Here is a 27,096-nt window from a genome sequence, read left to right on the forward strand (position 1 = left end):
ATGCTTACACAGAAGATGAGGGAGCCAGGGAAGGTGCTGGCAGGGGGGTTTAGAGTGGCTAGATAATGATCAATTGGTTTATAACAAATTACCATAAATGCACAACACACTTGTTATATTAGTTTCTGTGGGTCAGGGCACGAAGCACAGTTCAGCTGGGTTTTCTCCTTCATTGTTTCTCATACGGTTGCAGTCAAGGTGTTATCAATGGCTGGGTCTCATCTGACAGCTCAACCAGGGAAGGTGTCACTCCCAAGTTCACATGATTGTTGGCAGTTCTTGAGCAGCCTAGGAAGAGAGGAGGAGGAGGGAGAGGGTAAAAGAGGGAGAGAGAGAGAGTCTGCAAGCAAGATGGAAGTTACAATCTTTTGTAATGTAGTCAGGAAAATGACATCCCATCCCCTTTACCATATTGTATTGTTTAGAAGCAATGCACAGGTCTCACCCATGCTCAAAGGGAGGAGACTAAGCAAGGTGTGACTACCAGGACTCAGAGATCATTGGGGACCACCTTAGAACCTAGCTGCAGTGGGCTTTTGTGTGCCAGAGATCACCCGATTGCCAGGAAGCTTTGAGAACTCATTGTGGAGGCTGATGGGCAGTATTCCTGGAAGGATCTCAAGCTTATCAGACACTTAAATATTCACAAAACACCTACTGAGTGCCAGTCCACAGCAAGATGATAAATGAGTTAGTCAAGAATTCTGGAGACTAAGGTTCTAGCTTTGTGATTTGAATAGAATCAAACATTCTGGGCCCCAGTCTTTTCCTTTGTGTGTAAAGCAGGGATAAGAATTACCTGTCACACTTCTTTCTCAGAGCAGGCTACTGTACTGAGCAAATGAGCTCATTTCTAGCAGGCTTTGAAGAGTACAAAAGAATATACTAACATAAAATGTTCTTGTGATATTGTTATTAACATTATTATTAAAATATATAATGGAAAAGATTGGGCCACTCATCCCTCCATATGTTGCCCTCTATAAATTTTCAGTGTATTTATAATCCTCCTCCTCCCCAAACTATGAGCCGTGTACGTTTGTTTATACATAAGTGTGTGTTATAAGTATATTTTTCCTTGAAATTTTTGCAAAAGTTTCAAGCAAATCCCAGCTCTGCACTCTTAAAGCTAAAAAGAGAGGAGGGGTAGTATTTTGCATTTTGGGTCCTCTGGTACAATCAGTTCTCTCCCAACACAGTTTATCTTCAGTTTGCAAATGAAACCTTCAAAACTCCTTTTGGGGGAAATACATGACTTATGTGGGGCCATAGAGGATTGCCCCAAAAAGACCCATTTACTGATACAAATTGAAAGAGGGATTTTAGTCTTTTAAGGCTTGTCAAAATCTCAGTCATATGAGAACTCCAGAACTTTCTCCAGGAACAGTTTTTTAATCAAATCCCAAGAGATTGGATCTGAGAGGCCTGACTGGGTTTTTATAGTGAATATTGAGAGTATTTTCCTAATAATGTGAGCACATTGTACACATTTAATTATTCTTTTTAAGTGACTGACATATTGATCCTACTCCAGGATTAATGTTAATAAGTGAGGAAAATAAGGCATGGTTTGGGCTTGTCCATCAACCTAACAGAATCAGAAAAACTCCCCGGGGCCTCAGAATAACTACCTGGAAAAGAGACTGTTCATTTTCCTCAACCAGCTTTATGACTTTGATCCTACTAATAGTCCATACAGTCTATCAGTTGATAGTTCCGTCAGCCATCAGGTCAGTGGAGGGTCCACACCACTAAGGAGTAGGGCTCAAACATTCTCTTCAAGACTGTGGGGCTCCCTACATCTCAGTAATGTGCGTCTGGTTGTGTGTCTATGAGTGTGTGCTGGTGTGATGTGAATGACTATATGGAGATGTGTGCTGTCTCCTCGGTACCCTACCCCTTTCTGTTGTGTAGTCATGGCTAAGAGACAAAATACCTTTCAACAAACACCTGTTTATACCACCAAGACTACCCTGGCTCTTTCCATCCTATATTGCTCTAATGCTAATACAGGAACACAAAGGGCCAATGGTGCTCCCACCAAACTACACGCAGTACCCTCTGCATGCATGATGTCCTCCTTCTGACCCCTCGAGGGTTTGAGGGCTGGTATGGCCTACTCTCTTCTTCTATATTATTTCGTTCTTCGCTCAGCGAAGGTCTATTAACTTCCTCCCATATGACTGGCACTGTTTTAGGTCCTGGAGACAAAGCAGTGAACAGAATCGACCAAGCCTCACTTGGGCTTATAGAGTTTACATGCCAGTGAGGGTAACAGAAAACACACAAGTGTACAGGTGATATATTTCAGTGATGTTTTGTGAAGAACATAAAGCAAGTTAAGGGGACAGAAATGACAGTGGCAAAGCATATGTGATGTGTACGTATGTGCTATCATGATGGGGGTGTTAACAGAGAAAACTTCAGGTTCCTTCAAGTGTGTGTCCGAGCAGAACCAGATGATACTATTCATTACTAACATTAAAGTCCTACTTTTTACTCGTAGGCAGACGCAGCCTGGGAAAACCTCCAAGGCCCTCACAACGTAGCTACAACTCTCATAAATGTAAAGGCCTTGATTATGAAGTGTGCAGAGACACAGCCGAGGGTGGGTGAAGAAAGGGCAGCGCACGCCTGGGCTGTGCAGGTCAGACAGGGAGAGCGACCCAAATGCCTGGCTCTCCACCAGGGGGAAGGCAAGCTGAAGGCCATGTACAGTGTCTTAAAAAGCTTTGGAAACCTACTCCCTCTCCAAGCCAGCATCCCTGCTTGAGGGAAGCAGCAGGAGTCTCTGGTCATTGGCATTTTTACTACAAGCAGGTGGAGATCTTGATTTAGAAGGGTCCGTTCTGATTGAAGTAGGATCTGGGCAATGGCTGGGAGGCCAAGGAAGGGTCCAGTCCCATAACAAAAAGTACTTTATAGATGATTGCTGACATTAGTTCAGTGACCCTATACATGACTAGTGTCATTAATCAGTGCCTGATGATGGGGAGATGCACATCTCTGTGATCTTCTTGGCTTTTTCCCTGTGTTCGTTTCTTATGGCACTGCATCTCCAGCCACCATGGTGGCAGCATAGGCAGGAATAAAAAAGAAATGTCTCTTCTCCTCTTTTCTCTAGCCCTCTCACTCAGATACTTTGCCTTCTCTTTTTGGACCACCATTTGGTCCTATTTCTTCCACCACTACTTTCCCTTCTGCCCTCAACATTTGGATTTCTCACCCTATCAGGTGTCCTTGTTCTCTAATTCATCTTAGAAGGTCCAAGACCCAGACCCAGAAGCCAGGACATTTGTTCTTTCTAGTTCCAAATCACTTGGCCAGTTGGGCCACCAGCCCTTCATCTGTCCATCTGTCAGAAGCATTCTAGTCACAAGGGCCTTGTAAGGATTTCACCCTTCATGACTCAGAACCAGACAATAAGCAAGAACTACAAAGAATAAAGCAATGAAGGGCCTGGCCTCCTGTACTGTTGCCCCTCACTCAGGAGTCAGTGAATCCTCTTAACATAACCCCTGTGGCCGAGCAGTAGACTAAGGTCTTCTCTCCCCCCACAGTCCATGGACAAGAGCAGAAAAGGGCAGAAATCAGTGACTCTTCAGGCATGTGGTGAGGCTAGAGTTTGAACCACCACCACTTCCCACTTGAAACTCAAAACCAAATCCATTAAGTGTAACCCCCAGATGGGTGAGTCTGCAACACCCCTCTCCCTATCAAATACTTTATTAACACAACTCTGGCCTGAAGCCAACTTGGGAATAACAAAATTAGCCCCGAGGACTCCCTTAACTTAATTTTTACAGCTATGCTTTCAGGAGAGTGTTTTTCCTGTGACCTTTCTCTTCTCTCATGTGTTACTGACTTTCCCTCAGGGAGCAGGGGGTGGCTGAGAACACAACACAGGAGCCATTAAAAACTCCCTCAGATTGCCGGGTGTCAGAGCTGTTTAGGGTAATTCCGTCCTGAAAGCAGCTTTTATCTCAACAGCCCTGACTTGTTGCCCTGTTGATGGGGAGCTGGCTCGCTCAGAGGTTCCCTTCCTTGAAGGGATAGCTGCCTCCCAGCAGAGAGGTACACGGTCCTCTGGTCTTTGTTCTCTGGGAGACCTCAGCATTTTTAGGCATCCTACCTGTCTAGTGGAACTGTGTGAGGGGCAAAGGAGACGATGGTATGACAGTAAAACACAGACCATGTACAGGAGCATATCTAGTACAGAGGACAGGGCCGGTGTTTTATTTTTTATTTATTTTTTTTAAGATTTTATTTATTTATTCGACAGAGATAGAGACAGCCAGCGAGAGAGGGAACACAAGCAGGGGGAGTGGGAGAGGAAGAAACAGGCTCATAGCGGAAGAGCCTGACGTGGGGCTCGATCCCATAACTCCGGGATCACGCCCTGAGCCGAAGGCAGACGCTTAACCGCTGTGCCACCCAGGCGCCCCAGGGCCAGTGTTTTAATTATTGTTGCCACCTCCTAACTTCTCATCATCAAAAAAAGCAAACAAACAAACAAACAACAACAACAACAAAAAAAAAACGAGAAATGACCAGAAGGCTCTGCACAAATGAACATGGTGTGTGGATGTGTGAGTGTGGTGTTTGTGTGCATGAGTGTGGTGTGTGTATGTGGTGTGTGTGTGGAGTGTATGAGTGGGTCATGTTTGGTGTGAGAGTTTGTGTGATGTGTGTGAGTGAATGTCAGTGTGAGCATGTGAGAGTCTGGTGGTGGGCAGAGTGTATGTGTGGTGTGAGAGTGTTGTGGGTGTGAATGTGTGTGTGAGAGTATGTGTGTGAGTGCATGGTGGGTGTGAGATTGTGCATGTGTGTGCATATGTCATGCAAGGAAACTCAATCTGAGAAGCAAACTAGAACATGGAAAATCCACCAACTTAGAACTGTGTTGTAGGAAGAGTAAATGTGACCTGCCTCTCCTCACTTAGCCCAGAATTTAACTTTTCTACATGGCCGCCTATCTGGTAAGGTAAAATGATTCTTCCCCCTTCCTTCTCTACTGACCTAACATAGTTTTCAGGAGATAAATTTGCTGGAGGATGGAGGTGCTACATAAATGTGTTGTAATTAAATATATTGAAATTGGAGGCCTAAAGAATCCAGCCCTGTTCACTCAAAATCATAGTAATGTCTTTCAACCTAAGATTAGACTTCCAGGAACTTCCACCATCTACCCAATAGAAGTGCAAAGTATCAGTAGATTTCAAAACTGTGAGATAAAGGCTTCTTGCAGCTAGCTGGGGCCACTCTCACACCGTCATCCAACACTGAGTGTAAAATAAGATGATACATAGGAGGATGTGCTGAAGCACTAGGAAAACATGAGTGACAGTGAACAAGAAGAAAGTGAATTAATATGAAGTATTTAGATCTGGGGCCTTTTCATGAAGGGACAAATAGCCCTAAACAACTGGTTACGTCTGGGTGGCACTATCAAGAAAAAGTTAAATTATACCTGGTGGGCTGTATCCCAAAAAAGGCGACATGATGTAACGGCAAGTTCTAGGCCATGGTCATCAGAGATGTCCCTGACATGTAGTATGAAAAACCCTGCAGCTCCAGGAATAGAAATGCAGGTGAGAGACCTGACCAGACAGATGATATAAAAGAGCTAATCATAGCAAGGGACCTCAAGCAATTCCTACATTACAGTTTTTCTCAAGGATTCTGGGAAGATGGCAGTAATGGTGATACCAGCATAGTTGTCTATCTCTCTGAATCTAAAAGCAAAGCAACCATATATCAAAACTGAAAACCCATGGACATTTACAACAAAATTTTTTTATTAAAAAATACCCCAAATACAAATGGATGAGGACAAAGTACAACCACCATAAGATCTGCCTAATATCAGCATCTGAGCAAGAGAAAGGAGATGAAGGCAACAGGCTCTCTTATAAACCTGAGAGCAGGAGAAAATCGCTGACAGATACTTGCTGGAAATGACTGACAACCAATGTGAAAACCATTGCTGAAACTGGGAGAGGCTTTATCCAGTCCAGGGGTATGTGAGTACAAAGGGCCATGGTAATGTTTGAAAGAGCTAAGGCGACTGGCCACCAAGCCTCCTTTCCAGGAAAGAGCCCATACTAAGAAGAAATTTCTACATGTCAAATCAACATTGAGGAGGATAGGAATAACAGAGATATTAATTAATTAATTAATTAATTTAAAAAAGAATGTCCAGATAAATATGAAGGAAAGAAACAGAGCCAGAAACGTTTGAGGGCAAACCACTGTATTTTTCAACACATACGAAAAAAAGAATGCAAGGAGCTCTGTGAAGTTAGAAAACCTCCTGAACTCTGAAAGTCCTAGAAAATTAATCTCATGTAAAAATGCATAGGTATCAAGACCAAATCCCACCCACATTATAATAAGAATTTTAAAAGAGCATAGAAGACAAAACAGCCTCACAGAAAAATGAAAGCATACCAGAAAGACACACCCACAAAAGAGATCAAAATTGTAACCTATTTCCAAATGAGTTGACACTAAAACAGCAATACAAGACATGAAAAAACAACATAAATCCATGTTACCAAAGATCTAAAACTAAGTGGTAGAACTAAAAAAAAATTGAGATAAAAGGAAAAAATAATTTCAGAAATGATGACTAAATTTGAAGGTATGCAAGAGCAAATAAACACAACAGTTAATGCCTTACAGGAAGTAGAAGGTGAAAAGAAAAAAAATTTTTAAATAAAAAAGATGACATCCATCAAGATAGGCAGAGAAGATCCAACATGCAGATAACAGGAGTGCCTGAAGAAGAAAATTGGAGAAAGGGAACAAAACAAATGCTTAAAGCTATAATTCAAGGAAGATTTTCTTACTGAATCTAATTATTAAAAGAGCACACTGTGTTGCTGAGAATACTAACACAGGTGAGTAATACCAAAGGGTATTCCAGTAAAATTGCTGGAAATTAAAGAAAAATAAGAAAAGGAATTTGGGCACCTAAGCAAAAACAGCAAGTGATTTATTAGAGAAAGAAATTTAGATTCTCCTCAGATTTTTTGATAGTACTACTTTATACCAGAAAAAAATGGAGTAATATATTTAATATACTCAAGGGAAAAAATATTATCAATATCCAAGAACTCAAAGAATATTATTCCCATGAGCACTTCCTAAAGAATCTACTTGAAAACAAGCTTCAGACAACCAAAATGACTAGATATATGTCAACATGACTGATAGAAGCATTAAACATACAGCACGTACAGAAGTGAGACTAACTAGAGGTCATAGAGGAAAGAGTATTGTTTGTAATGGTGATATGCCCAAACATAGTTGTAGCTAGAGTACAATTTCGGGAAATTATAGGAGAAAGGAGAGCACATACGCCAAAATAATTTTTAACTGATTACAGTTTTTATTTTTTTATTTTATTTCATTATATTTTTAGAGAGAGAATGAAAGCAGGAGAGGGGTAGGGGGGAAGATGAGTCTTAAGCAGGCTCCGTGCCCATCATGGAGCCCAACGAGGGACTTGATCTCACCACCCTGAGATCCTGACCTGAGCCAAAATCAAGAGTCAGATGCTTAGCTGACTGAGCCACCCAGGCATTCCCTGATCTCAGTTTTTATGTCGATGATGGTAAAGTAGCAGTGTTGTAACTCTGATACTATTGTGTGTGATGAAGGATGAAGTAACTGAGTAATTACAGAATATTCTAAAGCTATTATCAACTGTGTTCTTGAGAACCAGGATTCTCAGTGTGGAAAAAAGAACTGCAGATGTAATACAGAAGAGATTAAATTTAAAACCTTGCAGTCCTGGGGCGCCTGGGTAGCGCAGTTGTTAAGCGTCTGCCTTCGGCTCAGGGCGTGATCCCGGCGTTCTGGGATCAAGCCCCACATCCGGCTCCTCCGCTGGGAGCCTGCTTCTTCCTCTCCCACTCCCCCTGCTCGTGTTCCCTCTCTCGCTGGCTGTCTCTATCTCTGTCGAATAAATAAATAAAATTTAAAACAAACAAACAAAAAATAAAACCTTGCAGTCCTGAATTTGAGCTGAAAATATCATCGTGAGCTCATGAGGTATTTTGTCATAGACCTATGGGTCTACTTCATATGTATGTGTGTTTATACTGATAAACATACATGTATCTTAGCTCTGTCCTCTAAGAAGCCTAGAAACAGTCACCAGCCCAGTAGCAGTAAGTACCCACGGCACCTAGGCTGTGTACTGACAGGATCTTTTTTCACTAAAAGAAATCAGAGCTTTTGAGAAAATGGCTGAGCCCAGTTCTGCAGAAGGAACATTTCATCATACCATATAGCAAGGAAGCAAAATAACTCAGGAAGCTTCCACTGAGCAAAAACGTGACAATATGAACTTCTAAAGGATAATAATTGTGATTAATTAAAACTCAAAAATATGTTTAAATTCAGGGATTAATAATGGTTTATAAACAACTGATTGGTCAACTTCAGAGGACAATAGAAAATGAATCCATCATCTTGAAAACTGTAAATAAGATGAAGGAATTGAGCATTTACCCTGCCGTTCCTGTATGAACTGTACCACTGGGTAACCAAGTAATAGATGAAAGGAAGCATCTCTTCATATATTTCAACTAATAAATAAGTGGAAAAGGCATCATTTGAATATTATTATTTTGCAACTCCCAATAAATAAATGAACCTAAGCATTAAGTTTCAACAACTCCTACCATTCCCCCCTCCAAAAAAAAAGTCAATAATCACTGATCACATATCTAGAAGGGGACACTGCTCCATTATTTAAAGAGTCAAGACAGATGACAGAAATTGTTTTAACCTCATGATGGCTGTAATATGTGTATTATTTTTATTTTTCCCTAATAAGGAGAACCGTTTATTAATTTTCCTCATGTACCCAAAAAGGGTTACTTTTTTCAATTTATAATCAAGAATGGTGTCCTATACATGTATGGATGGTGAATGATTTTATTTACTTGGATTTTGGTCATGACTTTATTTAATGGTATCTACAATGGCCATCAAAATGGTTCAGTATGCCACAGCTCCCGTGAAGTTCAGCTCAGCCAACAATATAGAGAGAATTCAACTCTGTGGATCAGAATCAAAATGGTACCAAAAAATCCACCTGCATCATTGAGTGCTCTTCTGCGGTACAGCCACATAGGCCTTCAACAGAAGGCAGATCCTTGTTATTGTGATTAATAGTAATAGTTGAAAACTTATTTTCCTTGGTATCACACTTTATTTCTTTGCATTCAATTGAGCAGATAAGATGGCTCAGCAACAGTAATAAAACTAGTGCAATCACTGTCTAGCCTATTTTTTGTAGCATTGTGCGGTGTATTACTAATTGATTTGTTTCTTCTTGGAGGGTACTGCAATACACTTAAAATGAAACCGAGTGTTTAATGGGTATTTCCTTACTCAGTTGTCTATAACCAATCAGTATTTTGATGTTTGTGGGTTCTTTGTGCAATTTAGATGTGAATGAGTATTAAACTAGTTTTCCAGTGTGTGGTATAAGTAGAACAAGATGAAGCAGTTCTTTTTTTTCTTTCTTTCTTAAATGAGTTTTAATACAATAGTTTTGGTCTTATTTTTGTTGTTTTTTGTTGTTGTTGTTGTTGTTGTTTTCAAGAGAAAAGAACCAGGCTTCCTCCTCCCCCTACCCCCAATCCACGCTCCTCGTTGGGGGGCATTCGATCCTCCTATAGCCCCACAGAACCTCAGGGACCAATGTAGACTCTCACGGAGGGGGATAAGAGGACGCTTGTGCTCTCAGATTGGCAGTTCAGCATCAAGCCCACCTCACTACTAGTCTAACTATGACCTTGATCTTCTCGCCAAAAACCAAGGTTTTGCCTGATTGCTTCATGACCCCAATCCCTCTCTCTTATAGCTCTGCTTCCTGGCCTTGTAAACATTCCAGTTCCTGGATTTACCTTTTGACACCTCCTGGCTCCCCATGGCCTCTCTGGGGACCAGAGTCCTGAGGCTGAGCACCCGCTTTCCCTGGCTTATGCCCACGACTCCCTAAAGCCTGCACTCTGCTAGGCTATGATACTATAGGGCCACGGTTCTGGGGCTGCGAGTCTACCCACCATGCTATCCTGACCAGACTCTCACCTGGCCCCTCATGGTGGCCTGCCTACTCTCTGGGCCTGAGCAAGCTTGGTATGGTCTGTCCTGGCTTTATGTAGCCCAAGTCTTGTGGATTTAAAAGGGAAAAAAAAACCCAGACTCTTAGACAAGTTCCATGAGGATTTCCTGGTGAGTCTAGCACCTCTTCAAGTCTTGAACTGGAACTCAGAAGATCTATGCTTAATTCCTGGCTTGACTGATTATTCATTCTGTGTACCACAGGCCAGTCACTTGGCTTCTCTGAACTTGAATTTCATGATTTTTAAATTTAATACAAACATAACATCACGGTGTCTTTATTTAATACCATTAAATAAAGTCATGACCAAAATCCTCATATTATGTGCACATTCTATATTGAGAGGTTTTTGCCTTTCGTGAAAGGAGTTTACTTCTCAGGTGTCTGAGGTTCAGCCCTTCCTGCCCGACACACACACAGAAGGAAGCATAAAACAAGTTAGGAAACAAATGGCTTCTACCCGGAGATCAAAGCTCACCTTGACTTCTCCTGCCCCTGGGACTACTGTCACTAATTCTCCTGCCTCTCAGGTTCTGACCTGCCTGCTTTGATCTGTAAGGTTGTATCCAATACTTTCCACCCCCAGAGACATTTCCGAAAATCAACCTAGTGTTTGCCTACCCTCTCATGGTTATAACTCTATCTGCCTTAGCTTAGAACTGATCTCATGCCTGGATATCCTGCCTGACGTTCTGCCGGACCCTTCCTGCTCCCAGGGTCCCCTTCCAGAAGCCTCCTCTGGGGCCCTCCTAGGCCTATGGCAGTTAATACCACCAGGCTCAGAGCAGCAGTAATTTCCATTTACATCCATGAACCCACCTCTCAAGCAAGGATCTGGAAATTATTATAGTCTTCTCCCAAAAAGCCTTAACCCAGTGCTCAGTTGAGGGGGGCCAACATTGTGTTAGGCACTTTAGAGGGACACCAGAAATAAAGCAGAATAGCAATTTTCCCTGTCCCCTTATACAAAGCCACAAGAACACATGGTTCTGGTAACCTTATCTTGAAAAACAGATTCTAGCATTAAAGTGCTAGGAAAGACACAGGATCAGGGACTCATGTAGGGACAATATGAAAAGGCTAGAAGTCTTCAGGATAGGAAGCTGGGAAGAGCTTGATCACCACCAAAGGATCTTTGGACAGAGAAAGAAGAGCCCCCAATTTCTAGTTCCTTCTCTAAGGCTGATTTACTCAGAAAAGTCTCCTCCCTTCTCTAGAATGTTCTTTCTCCATTTTAACAATGAAGTCCATAGGACTTAGTTCACAAATCTGGTTGATTCTCCTATTTTTACAAAATGAAAGTATTGTCCTCTCCCAACCATCACCCAACCTAGTATCTACTAATCGGAATCTCCAGGGCTCTGAAATTCATAGTTTTTAAGGTCCTCAGGTGGTTGGGGGACCACTGAATTCAGTGATCTCCAAGGTCCCATCTTGCCGTGACATTCGATGATGTCGGATTCCGGACAGAATGAGCAAAGGGAACCAACAGGATGAAGCTCGAGCAAGACAAGCCCACACACATAAGAAGCAGGACAGCCCTTAAACAATGGGCAATGAACTCAGAAACCCCATACCCCTAAAAGCTAAAGCTGGTGGGAAACATAAATTGATTCCAAGCAAGTCTGGGCAGATTTATGAGGGTCAGGGCTGTCTGAGGGAGCAGGGAGGACCACCATGCCTGGAAGGCTGCTGAAAGCAAGAGAATTCTAGCTGTATAAATCATGGATCTGACCTGGGATGGCAATCCTATTCCCATGGAATTCACTCTAGAAAGAATTTTCTCTCTGGACCTTTCCATCAGAAATCACTGAAAATAAAAACAAAATTTTGTGTATAGAAACCACCTGAGACTAATATATGTTCACTGAGTTGGGAAAAAACTGATCCCTTTATTGTGAAACAGCCCCAGTGTCCCTCCTTTTATGGAATGGGGAACATAAATCTTGAGATTGGGTGTCTCTGTTTCCCACAGTAAGAAACTGAAGAGAAACTTATGCAATTTTAAACTGTATTCATTATGCATCTCTAATGCCAAATGTTCTTCTATGCACTTTGCTTAGGTCATCATTCGGTAGTCTCACTAAGTCTAATCTTGGTTTGTTCAGATTAGGAAACTGAGGCTTAGAGAGGTATATGATTTACCCCGAGTATCATAGCTGGTCAGGAGCAAAATTCAGGATAGGAAAAGTTAGCCCATGCAGATCCAAAGCCCATGCTTCTCTTCCTACCTCACCAAATGCCCTACCTGGTCAAGAAGAAGAACCCCAGCCTCTCTGGGAATGTCTCAGAACATTGAGAGCAATGTTAACCGAGACTGAAGTTAGAAGTGGGTCCCACGGAAGAGGAGATGCTCAGGTAGGGTGCCACGCCCACACCTTCCACTCTCTTCCTCAGCACACTCTTGAGGAAAAAAGAAAGAAAGAAAACCCAGATATATATTCTTTCATTTCCAGGACTGAATTAACTGCATGCATTGTCATGCTGCTACCCCAGATTGAGAAGGCTGTCCCCAAACCCAGGCTGCTTGCTTTAGGCACACACTGGATCTGAGAACAGGCTTCAAAGAGCTGGAGACCATATGGAGCAAGTGGATTTTTCAACTCCCTTTCCAGGATTATCTTTTTCTCTCTGACCCCATTCCCATCCCCAGCTCCCTGGGTGCTGCTAGGGAAGGATCCGTATTCACAGAAGCTCCCCTGGCCGCACTTCCCATTGTCAAGAACAATAGCACCTGCCCTGGGGGTAGGCAGGAATCATTGACACAGCTCATATTTTTAAGCTTTGGACTTTACAAAGACCTTTCACATCCCTTGCTTCCTTTAGTCCTCATGCCAATCCAGCCCCTTTTACAGACTAAGGAGCTCTATCAAGGTCCCACAACCAACAATTGATAAAGCTGCCCCTAAACCTGTGTCCTTTTCCATTCACCACTTGGGCACAGCCCACACTTAGGATTTGGGTGCTGGAGATGCCCTCAGTATTCAAAGAGTTAGCTCTTTGAAATAACAGGTTACTCCCTTTAGAATACAAAAGAATCAGAAAATTAACAATCAACCATTCACACCAAACATGAAAGGATTCATCACCTTCTTGCCCTTGAAATGACCTTCAGAAACCAAGTAGAAATCAACATCTTCATTTCAAAAAAGTGAAGGCAGCCAAGAAAAGCATTGAATACACAGTGTTGAGTAGCTGCATGCGTTGGCATCCCAACTAGAACTTCGGTCTCCTGACCTTGGGTCAGGGCAGTATCACAAAAGCCCACCACACTGGCCAAGTTTTCAGATTGTCAAAACCACCCAGTGCAATCTCAATCTGATTGCTTGTAATTAGCAACCCAAATTTAGCTTTCATTTCCACATCATTTAATTAGTTGAAAGTCTTCAGAAATTTTTCACTTTAACGTTTTAGTGAGCAAAACTATGTATATCAAATTAATTTTTCCATAATTTTCTATAGGTAGAATTTGACTTGATCATGTTAGAGGGAAATAATTTCTTCAATCTTATCATGAGATTTTTATATTTTAAGTAAAAGTAATTTATCATGATCACATTTTTAAGAAGTTGTTATAGGTTGTAAAAATGTTAGAATTCTGGCCAACATGAAATCTGACAGTTCCTCGAGACCCAGCCTGGGTCAAAGATCGGAAGTTTCAAAGGAAATGGCCCAGTGGCAGTGGAGGGATGGGGTTTGCTAAATGATCCTGAGCCACCCCTAGAAGACCACATAAGGACACTGGGTGCTCTAGGTAAGGGGCTTAAAAAAGGAGAGCATGCACCAGAGACAAATGTGACCTGTTTTCCCATTTTTTATACTTTCTATTGCATAGAGAGCCCAAAAGCCACTTTCACCATGTTTACGAACCTGACTCAGTTGTAAAGAAGGAGGCTGAGCCCTGTTGAGGGCCTGACAGATGGACAAACCACTAGCCAAGAGTTCAAGGTTTCCTGCTCCCACCATCATTCTGGGTCCCTGGGCCAATGGGGATGGAGGGGGGTCATGGAGCTGACTCTATGTCCAGTTTACTCTTTTGAGCTTCTCCAAGCAAAGAAAATCTTATATGCATATGTCCAACCTTTGGGAGCAGGTTCAGTGCAGTCCCAGTCGCATATATTGAGCACCTGTCGTTTGCCCAGCGCTGTGCCAGACTCGGTGAGAACCAAAGAGAGGGCCCAGCCACTGCCCATGCCTGTTTTACCTGAAGGGGGTCTTCGCTCCCTCCTGATGACTCTTACAGTGCCGTGTTAGCAAGACCCTCGGAAGGTCTTTTTTTTTTCTTTATCGTCATGTGTTGTAGGTGGTTGCACCCCTTTTGGACTCCTTCAGTAGGCTGTAAGCTTCTCAAGGCCAAATCAGGCAGCTCCATCTGGGTCTCTCCCCTCATACCTGACCCAGGGCCTGGCACAGAGTAGATCCTCAACAGACGTTTCCAGTGTGAATGGCTGATTGGTGTTTCTTGCCCTGGCCTTGGCGCCACCTTGGAACATGGATTTGGGGCCGTGGGGTGGACAGCTCAGAGGCAGCCCAGGGAAGCCTATGGAGGAGGGACGGCCAGGCCAAGTGAGTGATTGCCTTTCCTCTTGTGCTGCAGTTCACTGGCTGTTCACCACGTGCGGGGCCAGCGGGCCCCATGGCCCCACACAGGCCCAGTGTAACAACGCCTACCGGAATTCCAACCTGAGCGTGGTGGTGGGGAGCGAGGGCCCCCTGAAAGGCATCCAGACCTGGAAGGTGCCAGCCACCGACACCTACAGGTGCGTATGGGGGAGGGGAAGGACAAGGGGCAATCTACCCTTCTGAAAATGATGGGGCGCTTCCTGTAGGTGCATGCCCTCAAGGTGCCTAGGCACACCGAGGCCCAGAGGCCACAGACTGTGGCCCATAGTGAGGTATAAGGGCTGGAGATGGCGGATAATGTGATATGGCAACGAAGATGTGTCCTCTGTCCTCAAGGAGCCCACAGACTATTTGTGGAGATGATATACATGCATGAGCTAGCTTCAGAACATTCTTTATTACTAATAATTATCATTATAGTGGAATCTTTGAATATTACTTGATGCTGTTCACACGAGTTGGCGCATGTAAAATGTTTGGGAAACAAACGTACAATGTATACGAAAGATGATGTCTTACCCTTGAGCCTACCCTTGTCCCACACCCAACCCCAACCGCACAGCAGTCCACCAGAGCAAGGCCAGGCTGGAGGCAGGCCTGATGCAACGGGCCACTTGGCCAGTAAGTGAAGCTGACGGCAAGGCTCAGACCAGTGGTTCTCAACCATCAAAATGACTAGACGGCTGGCCAATGCAGATCACGGGCCACACTCTCGGAGTGTCTGATTTTGTGGGTCTGGAGAGGGGTCCAAGAATATGATTAAGAAAATTTTTATGCTGAACATTTTATATGAATGAAGCAAATATGACAAAATATTGGCATTTATTGGGTCCAGGATGGGAAGGGAGACAAGCGGTCCTCATCGTGCTGGTTGTAGTCATTCATTCATTCACTGAGAATATGAATTTCCAGCCTGTTCCCAGGTGGTGTTGATACAGCCCCCGAGAGTGACTGAATTAGGTTGAACCCTTGTGTGTAGTCTTCCCACAGCTGTGTGGACAAGGCCAGCGCTGCAGTCTTTTTGACACATGAGGAAACTGAGGCTCAGAGAGTTGGGAGCCTCCCCACAGACACACAGTCCAGATATCACCTCCAACCCCAGACTTCTGAGTCGGAGGCTCCTTCCACAGCGAACAGTGGCCTAAACAGGAAGCAATATAATCATGACATTGTTGATGCAAATGCCCCCAGAGGCTGAACGCAGTGGGAAGTGAGCGCTCTTTCCCCTTTCTCAGCCCCCAGCCCCAGCACATCCTCAGCCCCCCCCCCGGGAAGGAAAGGAGCATCTCAAGTTGCCCTGTTTTCTGTGCAGCCCCACCCCTGGGACCTCAATGTAAATGCATTTCGGGGAAAGCCCTAAGTGCTTTTTAAATGACATCCTGGGCAGGAATGCGGTAACAAGGTTTGGCTGCAATCAGATTAGCTGCTCTAGGTCCCACACATCCACAGTAAAGGGTCGAAGACACGCAGCCGCCCCTGGACCTGCCACGATGAGCAGGCCAGGTCTCCCCTTTGTGCATGGCTGAGGTTCCCTGGGTCACCCACCGTACCAGAGAGATGGGGATGAACGTTTGCTGAGGGCTCACCAAGTATCTCCCCCTTTTAGCAGTGAGGCAGATGTCATTACTATTATTGATATTCCCTCATTTCCATAGGGGGAAACTGAAGTCAGCAGCTTAGCAATAGATCAAAGACCACATAACCAGTAAACCCAGGGTCCTCTGGCTCAAAGTCTGCAAGTTCTTTCCACTAAAGCCCACACCTGGACTCTGAGAGGCATGTGGGGGCCGGAGGAGCAAGAAAGGGAAGTAGGCCTAGCAGTCAAGCACCACCCACCTCCAGGAAGCCTCTGGAAATGAAAGCCTGGGAGGGGAGGCCCCACCACCTGCAGGGACACTGGCCAGCCCAGCCCTGGGTGCAGATCCCTGTGTATAAGAAGCAATGTAAGGAGAGAGCAGAGGAGCTGGGAGGCAGACAGAGACCTCAACAGTAAACACCCAGCAAGACCCACTACCCCATCCCCGTCCAGGGCAGCTCCCGAGTCAGCCTGGCTGGAAGTCCCTTACTGCCCCTCCCACAAAGGTCCACAAATGGGAGGTGCCACGAATGGGGTTACTCTTGGGCTGCATTCCCCCGAGACAGTGTGAATCAGACCCACTTCCAAACTCGGGCAGGTCATTTAATCCCTTGGGACTCTGTTCCCCAGTCTGTAAAAGGCAGGGAGTGGGGGTTGCTAACATCTGCCCAGCAGGTGGCAAAGATGACGTGCGAGTGCCTCCCACCACGTCCACTCGCACTGAGTTTTCCCTGGCCCGCGGGCAGAGAAACCAGTGGGAGCAGTGGGAGCCTCAGGCAGCAGGAAGCGGCCGGAAGCATCTCCAGGAACAGACTGATCCCACAGAGACTACTTCCTGACTTCTCTGTTTCCAAGAACTTTTTTCTGACTTCTTCACATAGGCCCCATGTTTCCAAAGATCTCGCCTGGCAGACAGACTGTGCTTATTAAATAATAATTAATTCATTCCCCCCTTTTTATTAATCACAGCCACATCTAAGTCTAGCCAGGTTTCTGATCTGCGTGAATGGCCACGTATTGCCACACCTCCCTGATAGACCCCCAACCCAAATCGGGGAACTGTTTCTCTCTCTCTGGAATATTGAGCCGAGCTTTTGGCCCCCAGCATTGCCTGGTGAACACTCATTGGAAACGGGGACAAGGAGCCGTCTTGCTGTCGAAGCAGGACACGTCAACATGTCCAAATTGCCAAAGGGGACATTTTGATCCGTAGGACTTTTTAAAAACTGGCCTGAGATAACACCATATCAAAAAGGAAAAGAGTTAAAACTGAAAAACGTTGGGGTTTTGTTGTTGTTTTTGAAACCTTGGGGTTTTTTAACCCTTCAAAGATTATAATGGGTATTTCCGACCTTGACCCTGGAGGAGGCTCAGAGCTTGGACAGTAATGTATATTGATCATATAATTTAGTATCAAAGACACAGACCATTTAATGATTTGCTTTGTAGACCCCATCAACATGTCCCTGAGTCAAAATATCCATGTTGACAAGTCAGGTGCCCTCTTTCTGGAAAACATTTTCTGCATATTGACTAATTCTTGCTTAGTGAGTGCAGTTCATCTCGTGAGAAAGACATGGGACACATCATGTTTTCTCAAGAGGTGAGAAAAAGGTGAGAGAGGGTGGGAGAATTGCTTCTGCTGTCCCCCTGTTCCTGGAAGACCCTGAGTGCTCAGCTAGCGCTGTCTGGCTGCTGCCTGAGGCCGGGCACCATTATTTTTCCAGCTGACTCTTTACTACCGATCAGAGAGGTGAAGGAAAGAGAGGTGACACCACGTGCCTACTGTATGCCAAGGTGGGGCCATCATTGCCTGGGGCTTCCTCACGCATGCACAGAGGTAAAAGTGTGCGCTTGTCTCGTCAGTTATCCTGGGCCCATCTCCTACCCTCTAGTCCTTTGCCTACCACTACGAAGGAAGAAACCCAAAAAGAGGGAGAGGAAGAAGAGGCTAGGGGCAGGAAACAGCAGGCTTGAGGGGGAGGGGGATTCAGGGACAACACCTAAATCCCCATCGCCCCCAGACCCCTGCTTTCCTGCCTTGGGCGTCCCCTTCCCCTGGATTTGCCAGTTCCTCTGTCAAAACAGGGATGATCTCACTCCCTCCAAGTACATATGTCCTGGTGTCCAGACCTGCTCCCCTCCTGCTTCCCAAATCTCTGTGGCCCGCGTTCAGCACATATTAGAACACTGCCTGCCACTAAGTATAGAAAGGTGCACAAGGCCCACTCTCTGCCCAGGAGGAGCCCCAGCCAATGGGGGTGTTGGACCCAGAAACAAAGCATTTCGGTGTGGTGTAGAAAGTACTGTCTCAGAGGCTGGGGAAGGGCCTGAGCTCATGAACAGCTTCCACAGGGAGACAGAGCTTGAGTTCAGTCTTGAAGGTGATAGAGTTGTCCACAAAGAAGAGGGGAGGAAGGAGCCCCTGGGGCTGGAGCCTCACATCACAACCCGAATGCCGTTAGCTCCCCCTGGCGCTGGCTTGGGGGACAAGCAAGTCTGGAGGCAGGGACAGTGGAGGGAAAGGCTGATGGCGTGGAGCCCTGAAGAGCTAAGCCAGGGGCAGGGAGACGGCACAGGGAGGGGCCCAACGGGGTCAAGAAGTGTTTGGGAGGTGGAATCCGCATGACTGCAGGACTGGGGGAGGAGGCAGAAGCCAGGTGACAGCCCATGCTTGGGGGCTGAGGAGGCAGGACAGTGAGTGACAGCTGCCATCTCAAGGAGCTTGACTGAGAAGGACAGGCAAGGATTAGGGCAACAGCCAGAGTGACACTGATGAAGGGAGACTTCTGGGTCATGGCTCTGAGTGACAATGTCTAGTGTGTGCCCATGAGGGTGGTGGCTGAAGTGGGGCCCCAAAAGGGCATGGATGCTGGGGCAGGTGGGGGGCTCCTCCCCGCCATGGAGCAGAGACAGACTGCTGGGGATTTCATGTGACTCTGTGTGATGTACCCCCACACAGTGCTCACTGAGTAGGCCCCTCTCACTCTTCTGCCTCCCTCTCCGGTCCATCCCTCCCTTTCTCCCCTCTGCCTGCCTTCCTGCTTCTCTAGGGCTCAGCATCCCTCCTAGCCCTCCGTCCTCCCCTGCCCCACCGCCACACGCACAGATCATTTATAAAAACATTTGTCAAGCATGGCCCACAGCTCCTGATGGCAGTTCTCTCATGGTTCACTCGTTCCTCAGACATAATGTACAAGAGGTCCTGGATCCCAGCTGGAGCCAGCAAATCCTGCCGGCTGACCTGGGCCATGGCTGTTCCTGATGGTCTCCACCACTGACACTCATTTCCTCACCTGGCTCCAAGGACCGGTGTGCACAGCTGGATGACACCGTCATTCACCCCAGTCCAGCCACAGTCCTGGATCTCCTACTGCGTGCCGGTCCCTGACTAGGCGTTCAGGACCTGCCGAGAGGACTGAGACTCTGGAGCCTCTCACCATCTTTGCAAAGACTGCAGGGCAGAAAAGTTAAATTAACAGTCCACAGCGCCAATGAAGTTCTAGACAATTGCAGAAGAGAGTCACAGGCATGATCAATTGCCAGAGTAATTGTGCCGATAGCCATCGCCACGAGGAGCACAGAGCAGGGAAAGTCGGAGGCAGGGAGATTACGCAAAGATTGATGGGCTGCAGGCAGGATGGTGTTTGGGTCCAAATTCCACCAGTGACATCATGTGACCTTGACAGTGTGCTTTCCCTTCTCTCCAGTGGCCCTCTCTGTAGAGGGAGCGGTTGTCGAGAGAGGTTACTGAGATCCCTTCGAGCACTGACATTTCCAGGCACGTAGGGCTGCGCTGGTCAGGAAGGGTGGAGGAAGAAGTGAACCATGAGCCTTGCTCACCGGAGCAATCCAGAACAGAACTGGGGCTGCGAGAAGCGGAGAAGCGCGTGCCTCCTCTACTTGCCCTTTACCGCTACCCCCAGCAGTGTCTCCTGATGGCTCAAATGAGCCATCTAGATAATGCAGCGATACATGGAAACAGAAATTTCCCACGGACCGAGCCCTTACACCCTGAGGGCTGGGATGGGCACGGCAGATCTCCCTACCCCGATTTTGCCGCAGAGAAAACCAAGATGCAAAAGAGAGAAAGGACTCACCCAAGGTCCCCCTGGGAAGTAGAGGCACAGCCCAGAGTGGGGTGAGAGGAATGAGGTGCTTCATATATCTCCAAGTGGGGTTGGCCCCCACCAGTGTCCCCGCAGAAAGGTGGCACTGACAGGCCACCATGCCGCACACTAGCGCGCTCGCATCTCAGGATCCGGCAGGCAGCCACTTTGATTTGCTGCTAATTCTTTATTTTAAAAAGATTCACAACTCAATTACATCAGGTAACAATGGCTCACAGTCAATAATACAAAACGCAAACCCAATAAACATCCATTCTGACCAGGGGGCATGGATTGAGATGAGGAAAGACAAAACAAAACAAAAAAAAAAAATTACAGCATCAACTCGTCAAGAACAGTATCTTGTAATTTCCAGTAAATTGGAAGCACTGCAAGTCATTTTCCCCACATGAGTGGCAGCTATATTAATTTGTTGTCATTCGTCAACCATCAAAAATAAATTGTTTACAAGGGATGGGGAGCCGCTGCAGAGAGCCGGGCTGAGGTTATGTGTGACATGATTCCTAGGACTGGGTTGGGGGGGGGGGGTCTTCCGAAGGGCCAAGCCTGCCTGTGCCCCCACCGGTTCCCTACAGAGGTGGCTCCTGGGTGAAACCCACAGCCTTGACCCCAGGCTCCTCTGGCCATGCCCCACTCCACCTGCTGCCCCATTCTCTAGAAATCCGGGGCTCGTTCACTCACTTGCTTCCCCCTCCCAGAAGTCACCCCCGGAAGCAGAAGGGACAGGCTCACCCACCGGGGTGCATCAGAACAGCAGCTACTATGTTGCTCACTGACTGCCCTCCAGGCACTGAATTAGGTCCCTTATAGGTATTATCTTATTTAATGATCAGAACAATTTTTCAAGGTAGATACTATCATCTCCCTTTTGTGGATAGGGAAACTAACTGGAGCTCAAAGGGGGTAAATGACCCACCCAAAGGTTACACAGCTAATGAGTAACACTGCCTGGGGCCAGGACCAGGAGAGGTAAGCAAGGTGCCCTCAGGCACAAAATTTAAGAAGGCGCCTGCTCTCCAGGTCGGCCAGGTGCGGGGTCCCCACCTGGGAGGGATGTCCCTCACCCACTCCAGGGCCTTGAACAACAGCTTGGATTTGGATCCAGGTCTGTCTGTATTCAAGCCCATGCTTGTCTCCTTGTGGCACAGCCCACTCCAGCGATGAGCATTGTAAGTAGCGACTAGAAGCTTCCAAAGGAGTGCAGCTCTACGGTGGGATGTCGGAGGGCTGACGAGGGAGGCGCTGCTTCTCCTACAATTAGTCCAGGCAGGCAGTCACCTGCTCCCCTGGTTTTAAGCCAGTCCCTAGTCCAGGGCGGAAATGTGGAGCTGAGGCCAACACAGGAAAGTAAAATCCGGCTGTTGACAGCTGGTGGCCAAGCTCTGCTCTCTACTCTATGGAGCCAACCCAGCCTAGAGTCCTACCTTGCACTTGGCATCCTCATGCAGTCTTTTCAAATCCATTACTTCTCCCCATGAGGGCAGGGGTCCTTGTCCTCATTTTCTCTCTTCTCAGGCAAGCTGAAGCTCCTAGAGGTTAACCAGTTTGCCCCAAGTCACACAGCCAGCAGAGCGCCCAGTGTGTGACTCAGAACTCGGCCCTCTTTGCATCCCACCTCATTGCCAAGAGCTAGGTCTAGACCTAGATGGGGCTGGGGGACTGGGGTTCATATCTGGGGGGGGGGGGCAGGAGAAATAGGAAAGAAGGGCTAGGGAGGAAAAAGGAGGCAGGAGCAAACAACTTCTAAAATATAATAATTTGGCTAAATTTAATCATGTGCAAGAGTTCAGAATGATTCATAATGTATGCAGATTGATGCAAATGACTATGCAAATGATTCAGGAAGGGCTGAGCAGGGTATAGCTTACCGCTCAGCCATAGCACAAGTGGGCAGGACAAGGTCTCTGTCTCGGGTAGCAGTTCTCCAAGCAAAGAACACCTTCAGGTTGAAAGAATTTTCTCTACAACCTGATGAAGCCCTGGAAACATGGAGTAGTGGGCAGAACCAAGGCGGGGGGCCCGACCACATGCTCTCTCTAGATTCTGTGCAGACCATCCCTAGAACCCCAGCTCCACCCACCCCTGCCCCAGGCTTCCCTTCCCTGAGCTAAATAATCCTGCTGCTTTCCTGTCACCTGAAAAGCCTCCCTTTTCCCTCGGACTTTTAATAGTCCTGGGCACCTTCTCCCTTTCTAATGAGTCAGGAGCAAGGATGGGCCAGTAGCGTCTCGGACCACCCTCTCCGTGCATCCAGAAAAGCCTTGCAACAGCATGTGGGAAAGAAAATGGCCTTTTTGAGGGAATCGGGGCTTGGAGCGGGGTCTGCCAATGACTGGCTGTGTAGCCTCATGTGAGTTACTGAGTCCCTCTGAGTCTCAGTGTCCTCATCTGTCCAGTGAATTACTAACAGCTACTATTTATGGCTACTGGGGGATGTCCTATGCGTTCATGCCTGCCACCTTGTAGGATGCTCAGGAACTGGCCCCTGCCCCTCTCTGCAGACCTACATCCTCTCACAGCCCCGCTCCAGCCACCTGCTGCAGCCACACTGACCAGCGGCTTTCCTGACTCTTCACTTCTGCTCACACAGGCCTGACTCCTCTCCTCCATCACTTTCTGCCTGTGTGAGAGTCCTACCCATCCATCATCTCTGCCGTGAGGCCAAGTTCAGACTTCTGTCCCCAATGTCCAGCAGCGGCATGCCTGTCACAGTCCTGTCCCAAGCCCTGAACACCTGACTGCCCTGACTTTGTGCGGAGATTTGTCACTTTCTCAGGGCTGTCACCCATGATCTCTTGTTGATTCTGAACCTCTCCGCTACCCTGTGAGTTCAGAGAAGAAGATGCGGTTCTTCTTTGACTACAGAAGAGGCTGGGATTCCAAGAGGACACCCAGTTAGGAAAGGGTCTACTCTGGTCAGAGAACCCCAGAACCTCTTTGCCTCCCTAATATATCCACCCTCAGGGTAAGACTTCTCTTTTCATAACTATAACTGCCTCTCCAGTTTCTTTGGAAGCCCCATGAAAGGCTGAAGCTCATCCCCAAGTCTCCCCTCATGCACAGAGCCTTAAACCGCGTCGGCTTTCAGTGAGCTCCAATCAGTGTCTGGTCACCGACAGGGTGACAGACATCAGAGACTCTCCATGGCATTCCACGGAGACCTCAGTTCTTCTCCTGCCACGTTAGCAATCAGCCAGCCCTCCAGGCTTCTCTCTGCACAGAGGGGCTTAGCTCTGCCTTGGGAGAGCCCCCAGGAGGCCCCTTGCACACTTGGAATGTGGGCCATTTCCTAGAATTACAGGTGGAGAAGCCCCCACATGCACACATGTACAAAACCGCCTCGCATCTCTTCCCGAATGCTTTTCATAAAGGACCTTGGATCTGAATACACGGGGACATGAAAACCTCCCAAGGCCCTTTCCCTTGCACATGGCCTCTGGGGAGGCGTTTGTAACTGGTGTGGCGCTCTCTTCAAGACATGCTGTTTTTCTGATGAGTTTCGCCAATTGAATTCTCCTCTTCCATCTCAACAACCTAAGAGGCACAGAAATAATCCTGTGCTTCCCTCCCCCCCCCACTCTGTTTTTGTTCATCACGATTGGTTGTTTTCTGCACACACATGGCTCTCGAAAGAGTTACTAGTGGGATGGGAATAAACAGTCTGCACTCAGAAACACTGCTCACCTCGGTCATTCCATGTGGGACTTCCTTGTGTCAAGACCCGGGGAGGAATCTTGAAAACTGTGTACCCAGTCAATTACTGCTACTTCCACCATTAATAATAATAATACATAATATAAGTTGTAATAATTATATAATACTATGGAATAACTTATATATCAGCCACAATTCTATGACTACGAGTCTTAATTCCTTTAATCTCACGCACACATGTGCTAGACATTAGGTTGGCTTATTGTCCCCATTTTACAGATGTGGACCAAGGAAAGTTAAGTCATTTGTCTAAAGTCACATGAGTCCTTTGATCTCAGACGGGGAGAGAAACTGTAATGGGACATTCCAGGTATTCAGGAAATCATCACCCCAACCCCCCCCCATTAAAACAGAACAGACTCTTCCTGTCTTCCTTCTCTCTTTGTCCCTCTCTTTCTCTCTTATACCCCATACTAGTTCTTTACCTTCCTGGCTCTGGGAATGAGGCAGTTCCCTATCCCTCTATAAACCAGACCGTCCTCTCCTGACTGTGGGGAGAGGAAACCTCCTTTCCGACTTCATGGGCTGATGCAAGGTGGTGGGGGGAGAACCATCAGGACCTCAATGGTGGTGTGCTGAGCCCACGGGGAGCTGCTGGGTCGGCAGGAAGGGACTCAGTCTTCATGTGCTTTGTTCCGTTGCAGCATCTCAGGCTACGGAGCTGCTGGTGGGAAAGGCGGGAAGAACACCATGATGCGGTCCCACGGCGTGTCTGTGCTGGGCATCTTCAACCTGGAGAAGGGCGACATGCTGTATATCCTAGTTGGACAACAGGGGGAAGACGCCTGCCCCAGCGTAAGTGCCCAGAGCAGGGACCTCTCCTTCACACTCACCAGGACCCAGGCGGCCCCTCGGAGGGCATCACCCTGGATACCCTCCTTCTGGGAGCTCACGTTCAAAGTTGGCAGGACTCACCCCTCACTCTGCTTACAAATACCCCTCCTTTTCCAGGCCCATTTGGGTGTATGAGAAAGCGGGTGGTATGGCTGTTGGGGTTTCACATCCCCACAGGAACCAAGGTGGAGGCATGGGTTTCAAGAGTAACCCTTAAAACTAAAGATCCTCCTTGAATGGGCAAATGGTTGTTCTTCTCAGCAGACTACAAACTAAAGCCCATCTCCTAAACTTTCTTGCTGGGGCACCATAGTCTTTAGCCCTATTATCATAAACAGGACATTTTACAGAGGAGAAAATCCAGAGTACAGAAGAGTAGGGACTCTGGCTCCTGCTTGTGCCGTGCTCCGCCCTTGCTTGGGCCTTGGTTTCTATGCCCTTCCCCACTTAAAGCCATCAATTGACAAGCCAGACTGCCATTGTCTACAGCCCCAGAGGCAGCCTGTCATTCTGGTGTCTGATCCCATTGCGGTATCCACCTGTCAGACAAGGAGAGCTCCAACAGCAGGCCTTGAGAAAGCCGGTAGTGATCTGAAATCGCCAGGAGAATGGGACTTCGAAGACTAACAAAGCAGCAGCCGTGGAGACCTGGGGCATCCCAGTTGTTTGCCCCTTGTCTGTGTTGGGGGAGACAGGACCCTGGTGGTGCGGGCTGTCCTGGCAGGAATTCAACACCGTGATGCCAGGCCCCACTGTCCCCTGAAGCCCAGCTTCCACCCAGGGCGGGGCCAAGGCACGGAGATGGGTTCTAGCGCCCAGGACCCAGGGCCCCTTCCCCAAGAGTTTATTCAAGAGTCGCCTCGGGGGACTGATGTGGGAACAAGGACGACCCAGAAAGCAGTACAATTCCACAGAATAAGCTCAGTACTCCTAAAAGCTGGGCCCCAGTCTGGGAGCAAGGAGGAAAGCACAGCACCCATCCCCCACCCCCACCAGACAGGGTTTAAACAAGGCAACAGGCAGGAGTCAGCTCCGCAGGTGCAACCTTGCACATGAGAAATGTCTGGACTCCAACTTTTATTTAGCAACTACAATCAGGACTTTCGAACCTGATATAATATATTAAGTCATTAAGTTACAGGCTGCTGTAATTTCCACAGGAATGTATTGAGTGCTAATGTAATTCTTTCATCTAAGCAGAAAGATTGCATTGACTTCTGCAAGGGACTTTTACTTGATTGGATTGTAATCAGTTATGTCTTTTCACAGGACCAAGTCCTTTTTATTTTTAATTCAATTGTAATCTACTTGTTCCTCGGGGCTGCTGCACTTTATCATTTTATTAATCAACCTACTTGCTCTCAAACTTCGGGAATGCACAGGGAGAGTTCCGAAGAAGCCCATTCTCAGCCACACCCCCTGCTGGTGGGGCCGGGCATAGCAGGGATGGGGTTGGGGAGGGGTGGGGGTCTGGGTCATGGGTCTTCCCTGTGGCTCCACACCTCCCCCATCAGGAGTCAGTGGGAGAGAGAGAAAGAAAGCTCTTTTATGGCACTACCTGCACCTCCAGTCCTCTCTCGGCAGAAAAATGGTGCCTAGAGAGGATCCCCTAGAGAATGGGGTGCACGCTATGAATTAAACTGCGGGATTTGGCAGCTTTCCTGGTTCACATCTGTGTGAAGTTGCTCTTCTTCTGTGCCTGGCCACACCTGAGCCTGGGATGGGCTCCAGCCGCTGGAAACCCTTCAGCTACTGCTTCTCCAGTTCCTCCCAAGCCTCGTCTGGTGGCATGGGTTTCTTGACTTCAGCACTATTGACATTTTGGAGCAAATGAGTCTTTGTTGTGGGCGACTGTCATGGGCACTGTAGGCTCTCTAGCAGGGTCCCTGGCCTCTATCCACCCAATGCCAGGAGCATCCCCCAGTATTAATGATCACAAATGTATCCAGACATTGCCAGATGTCCCCAGGGGAGCAAAACCACTGGCCTAGATGTTAAATTGTACAACTTCCATCACTCACAAGGCAAAAATTGTGAGGGGTCAGCCCTCACCCAGACAGCCCCCAATTCATTCA

General features: G+C 47.0%; 1 protein-coding gene across 1 annotated transcript in view; it reads left to right on the top strand.

Annotated features, from left to right (window-relative positions):
* Nucleotides 1-27,096, top strand: part of ALK (ALK receptor tyrosine kinase) — a 655,077-nt gene that overhangs the window by 585,580 nt on the left and 42,401 nt on the right. The window contains exons 12-13 of the mRNA XM_044379628.3: nucleotides 14,742-14,904; nucleotides 24,832-24,982. Coding sequence (XP_044235563.2) covers nucleotides 14,742-14,904; nucleotides 24,832-24,982 — 314 coding nt within the window. The remainder of the gene's footprint in view (nucleotides 1-14,741; nucleotides 14,905-24,831; nucleotides 24,983-27,096) is intronic.

Source organism: Ursus arctos, unplaced genomic scaffold (assembly GCF_023065955.2).
Source record: "Ursus arctos isolate Adak ecotype North America unplaced genomic scaffold, UrsArc2.0 scaffold_8, whole genome shotgun sequence".
Classification (NCBI taxonomy): Eukaryota; Metazoa; Chordata; class Mammalia; order Carnivora; family Ursidae; genus Ursus; species Ursus arctos.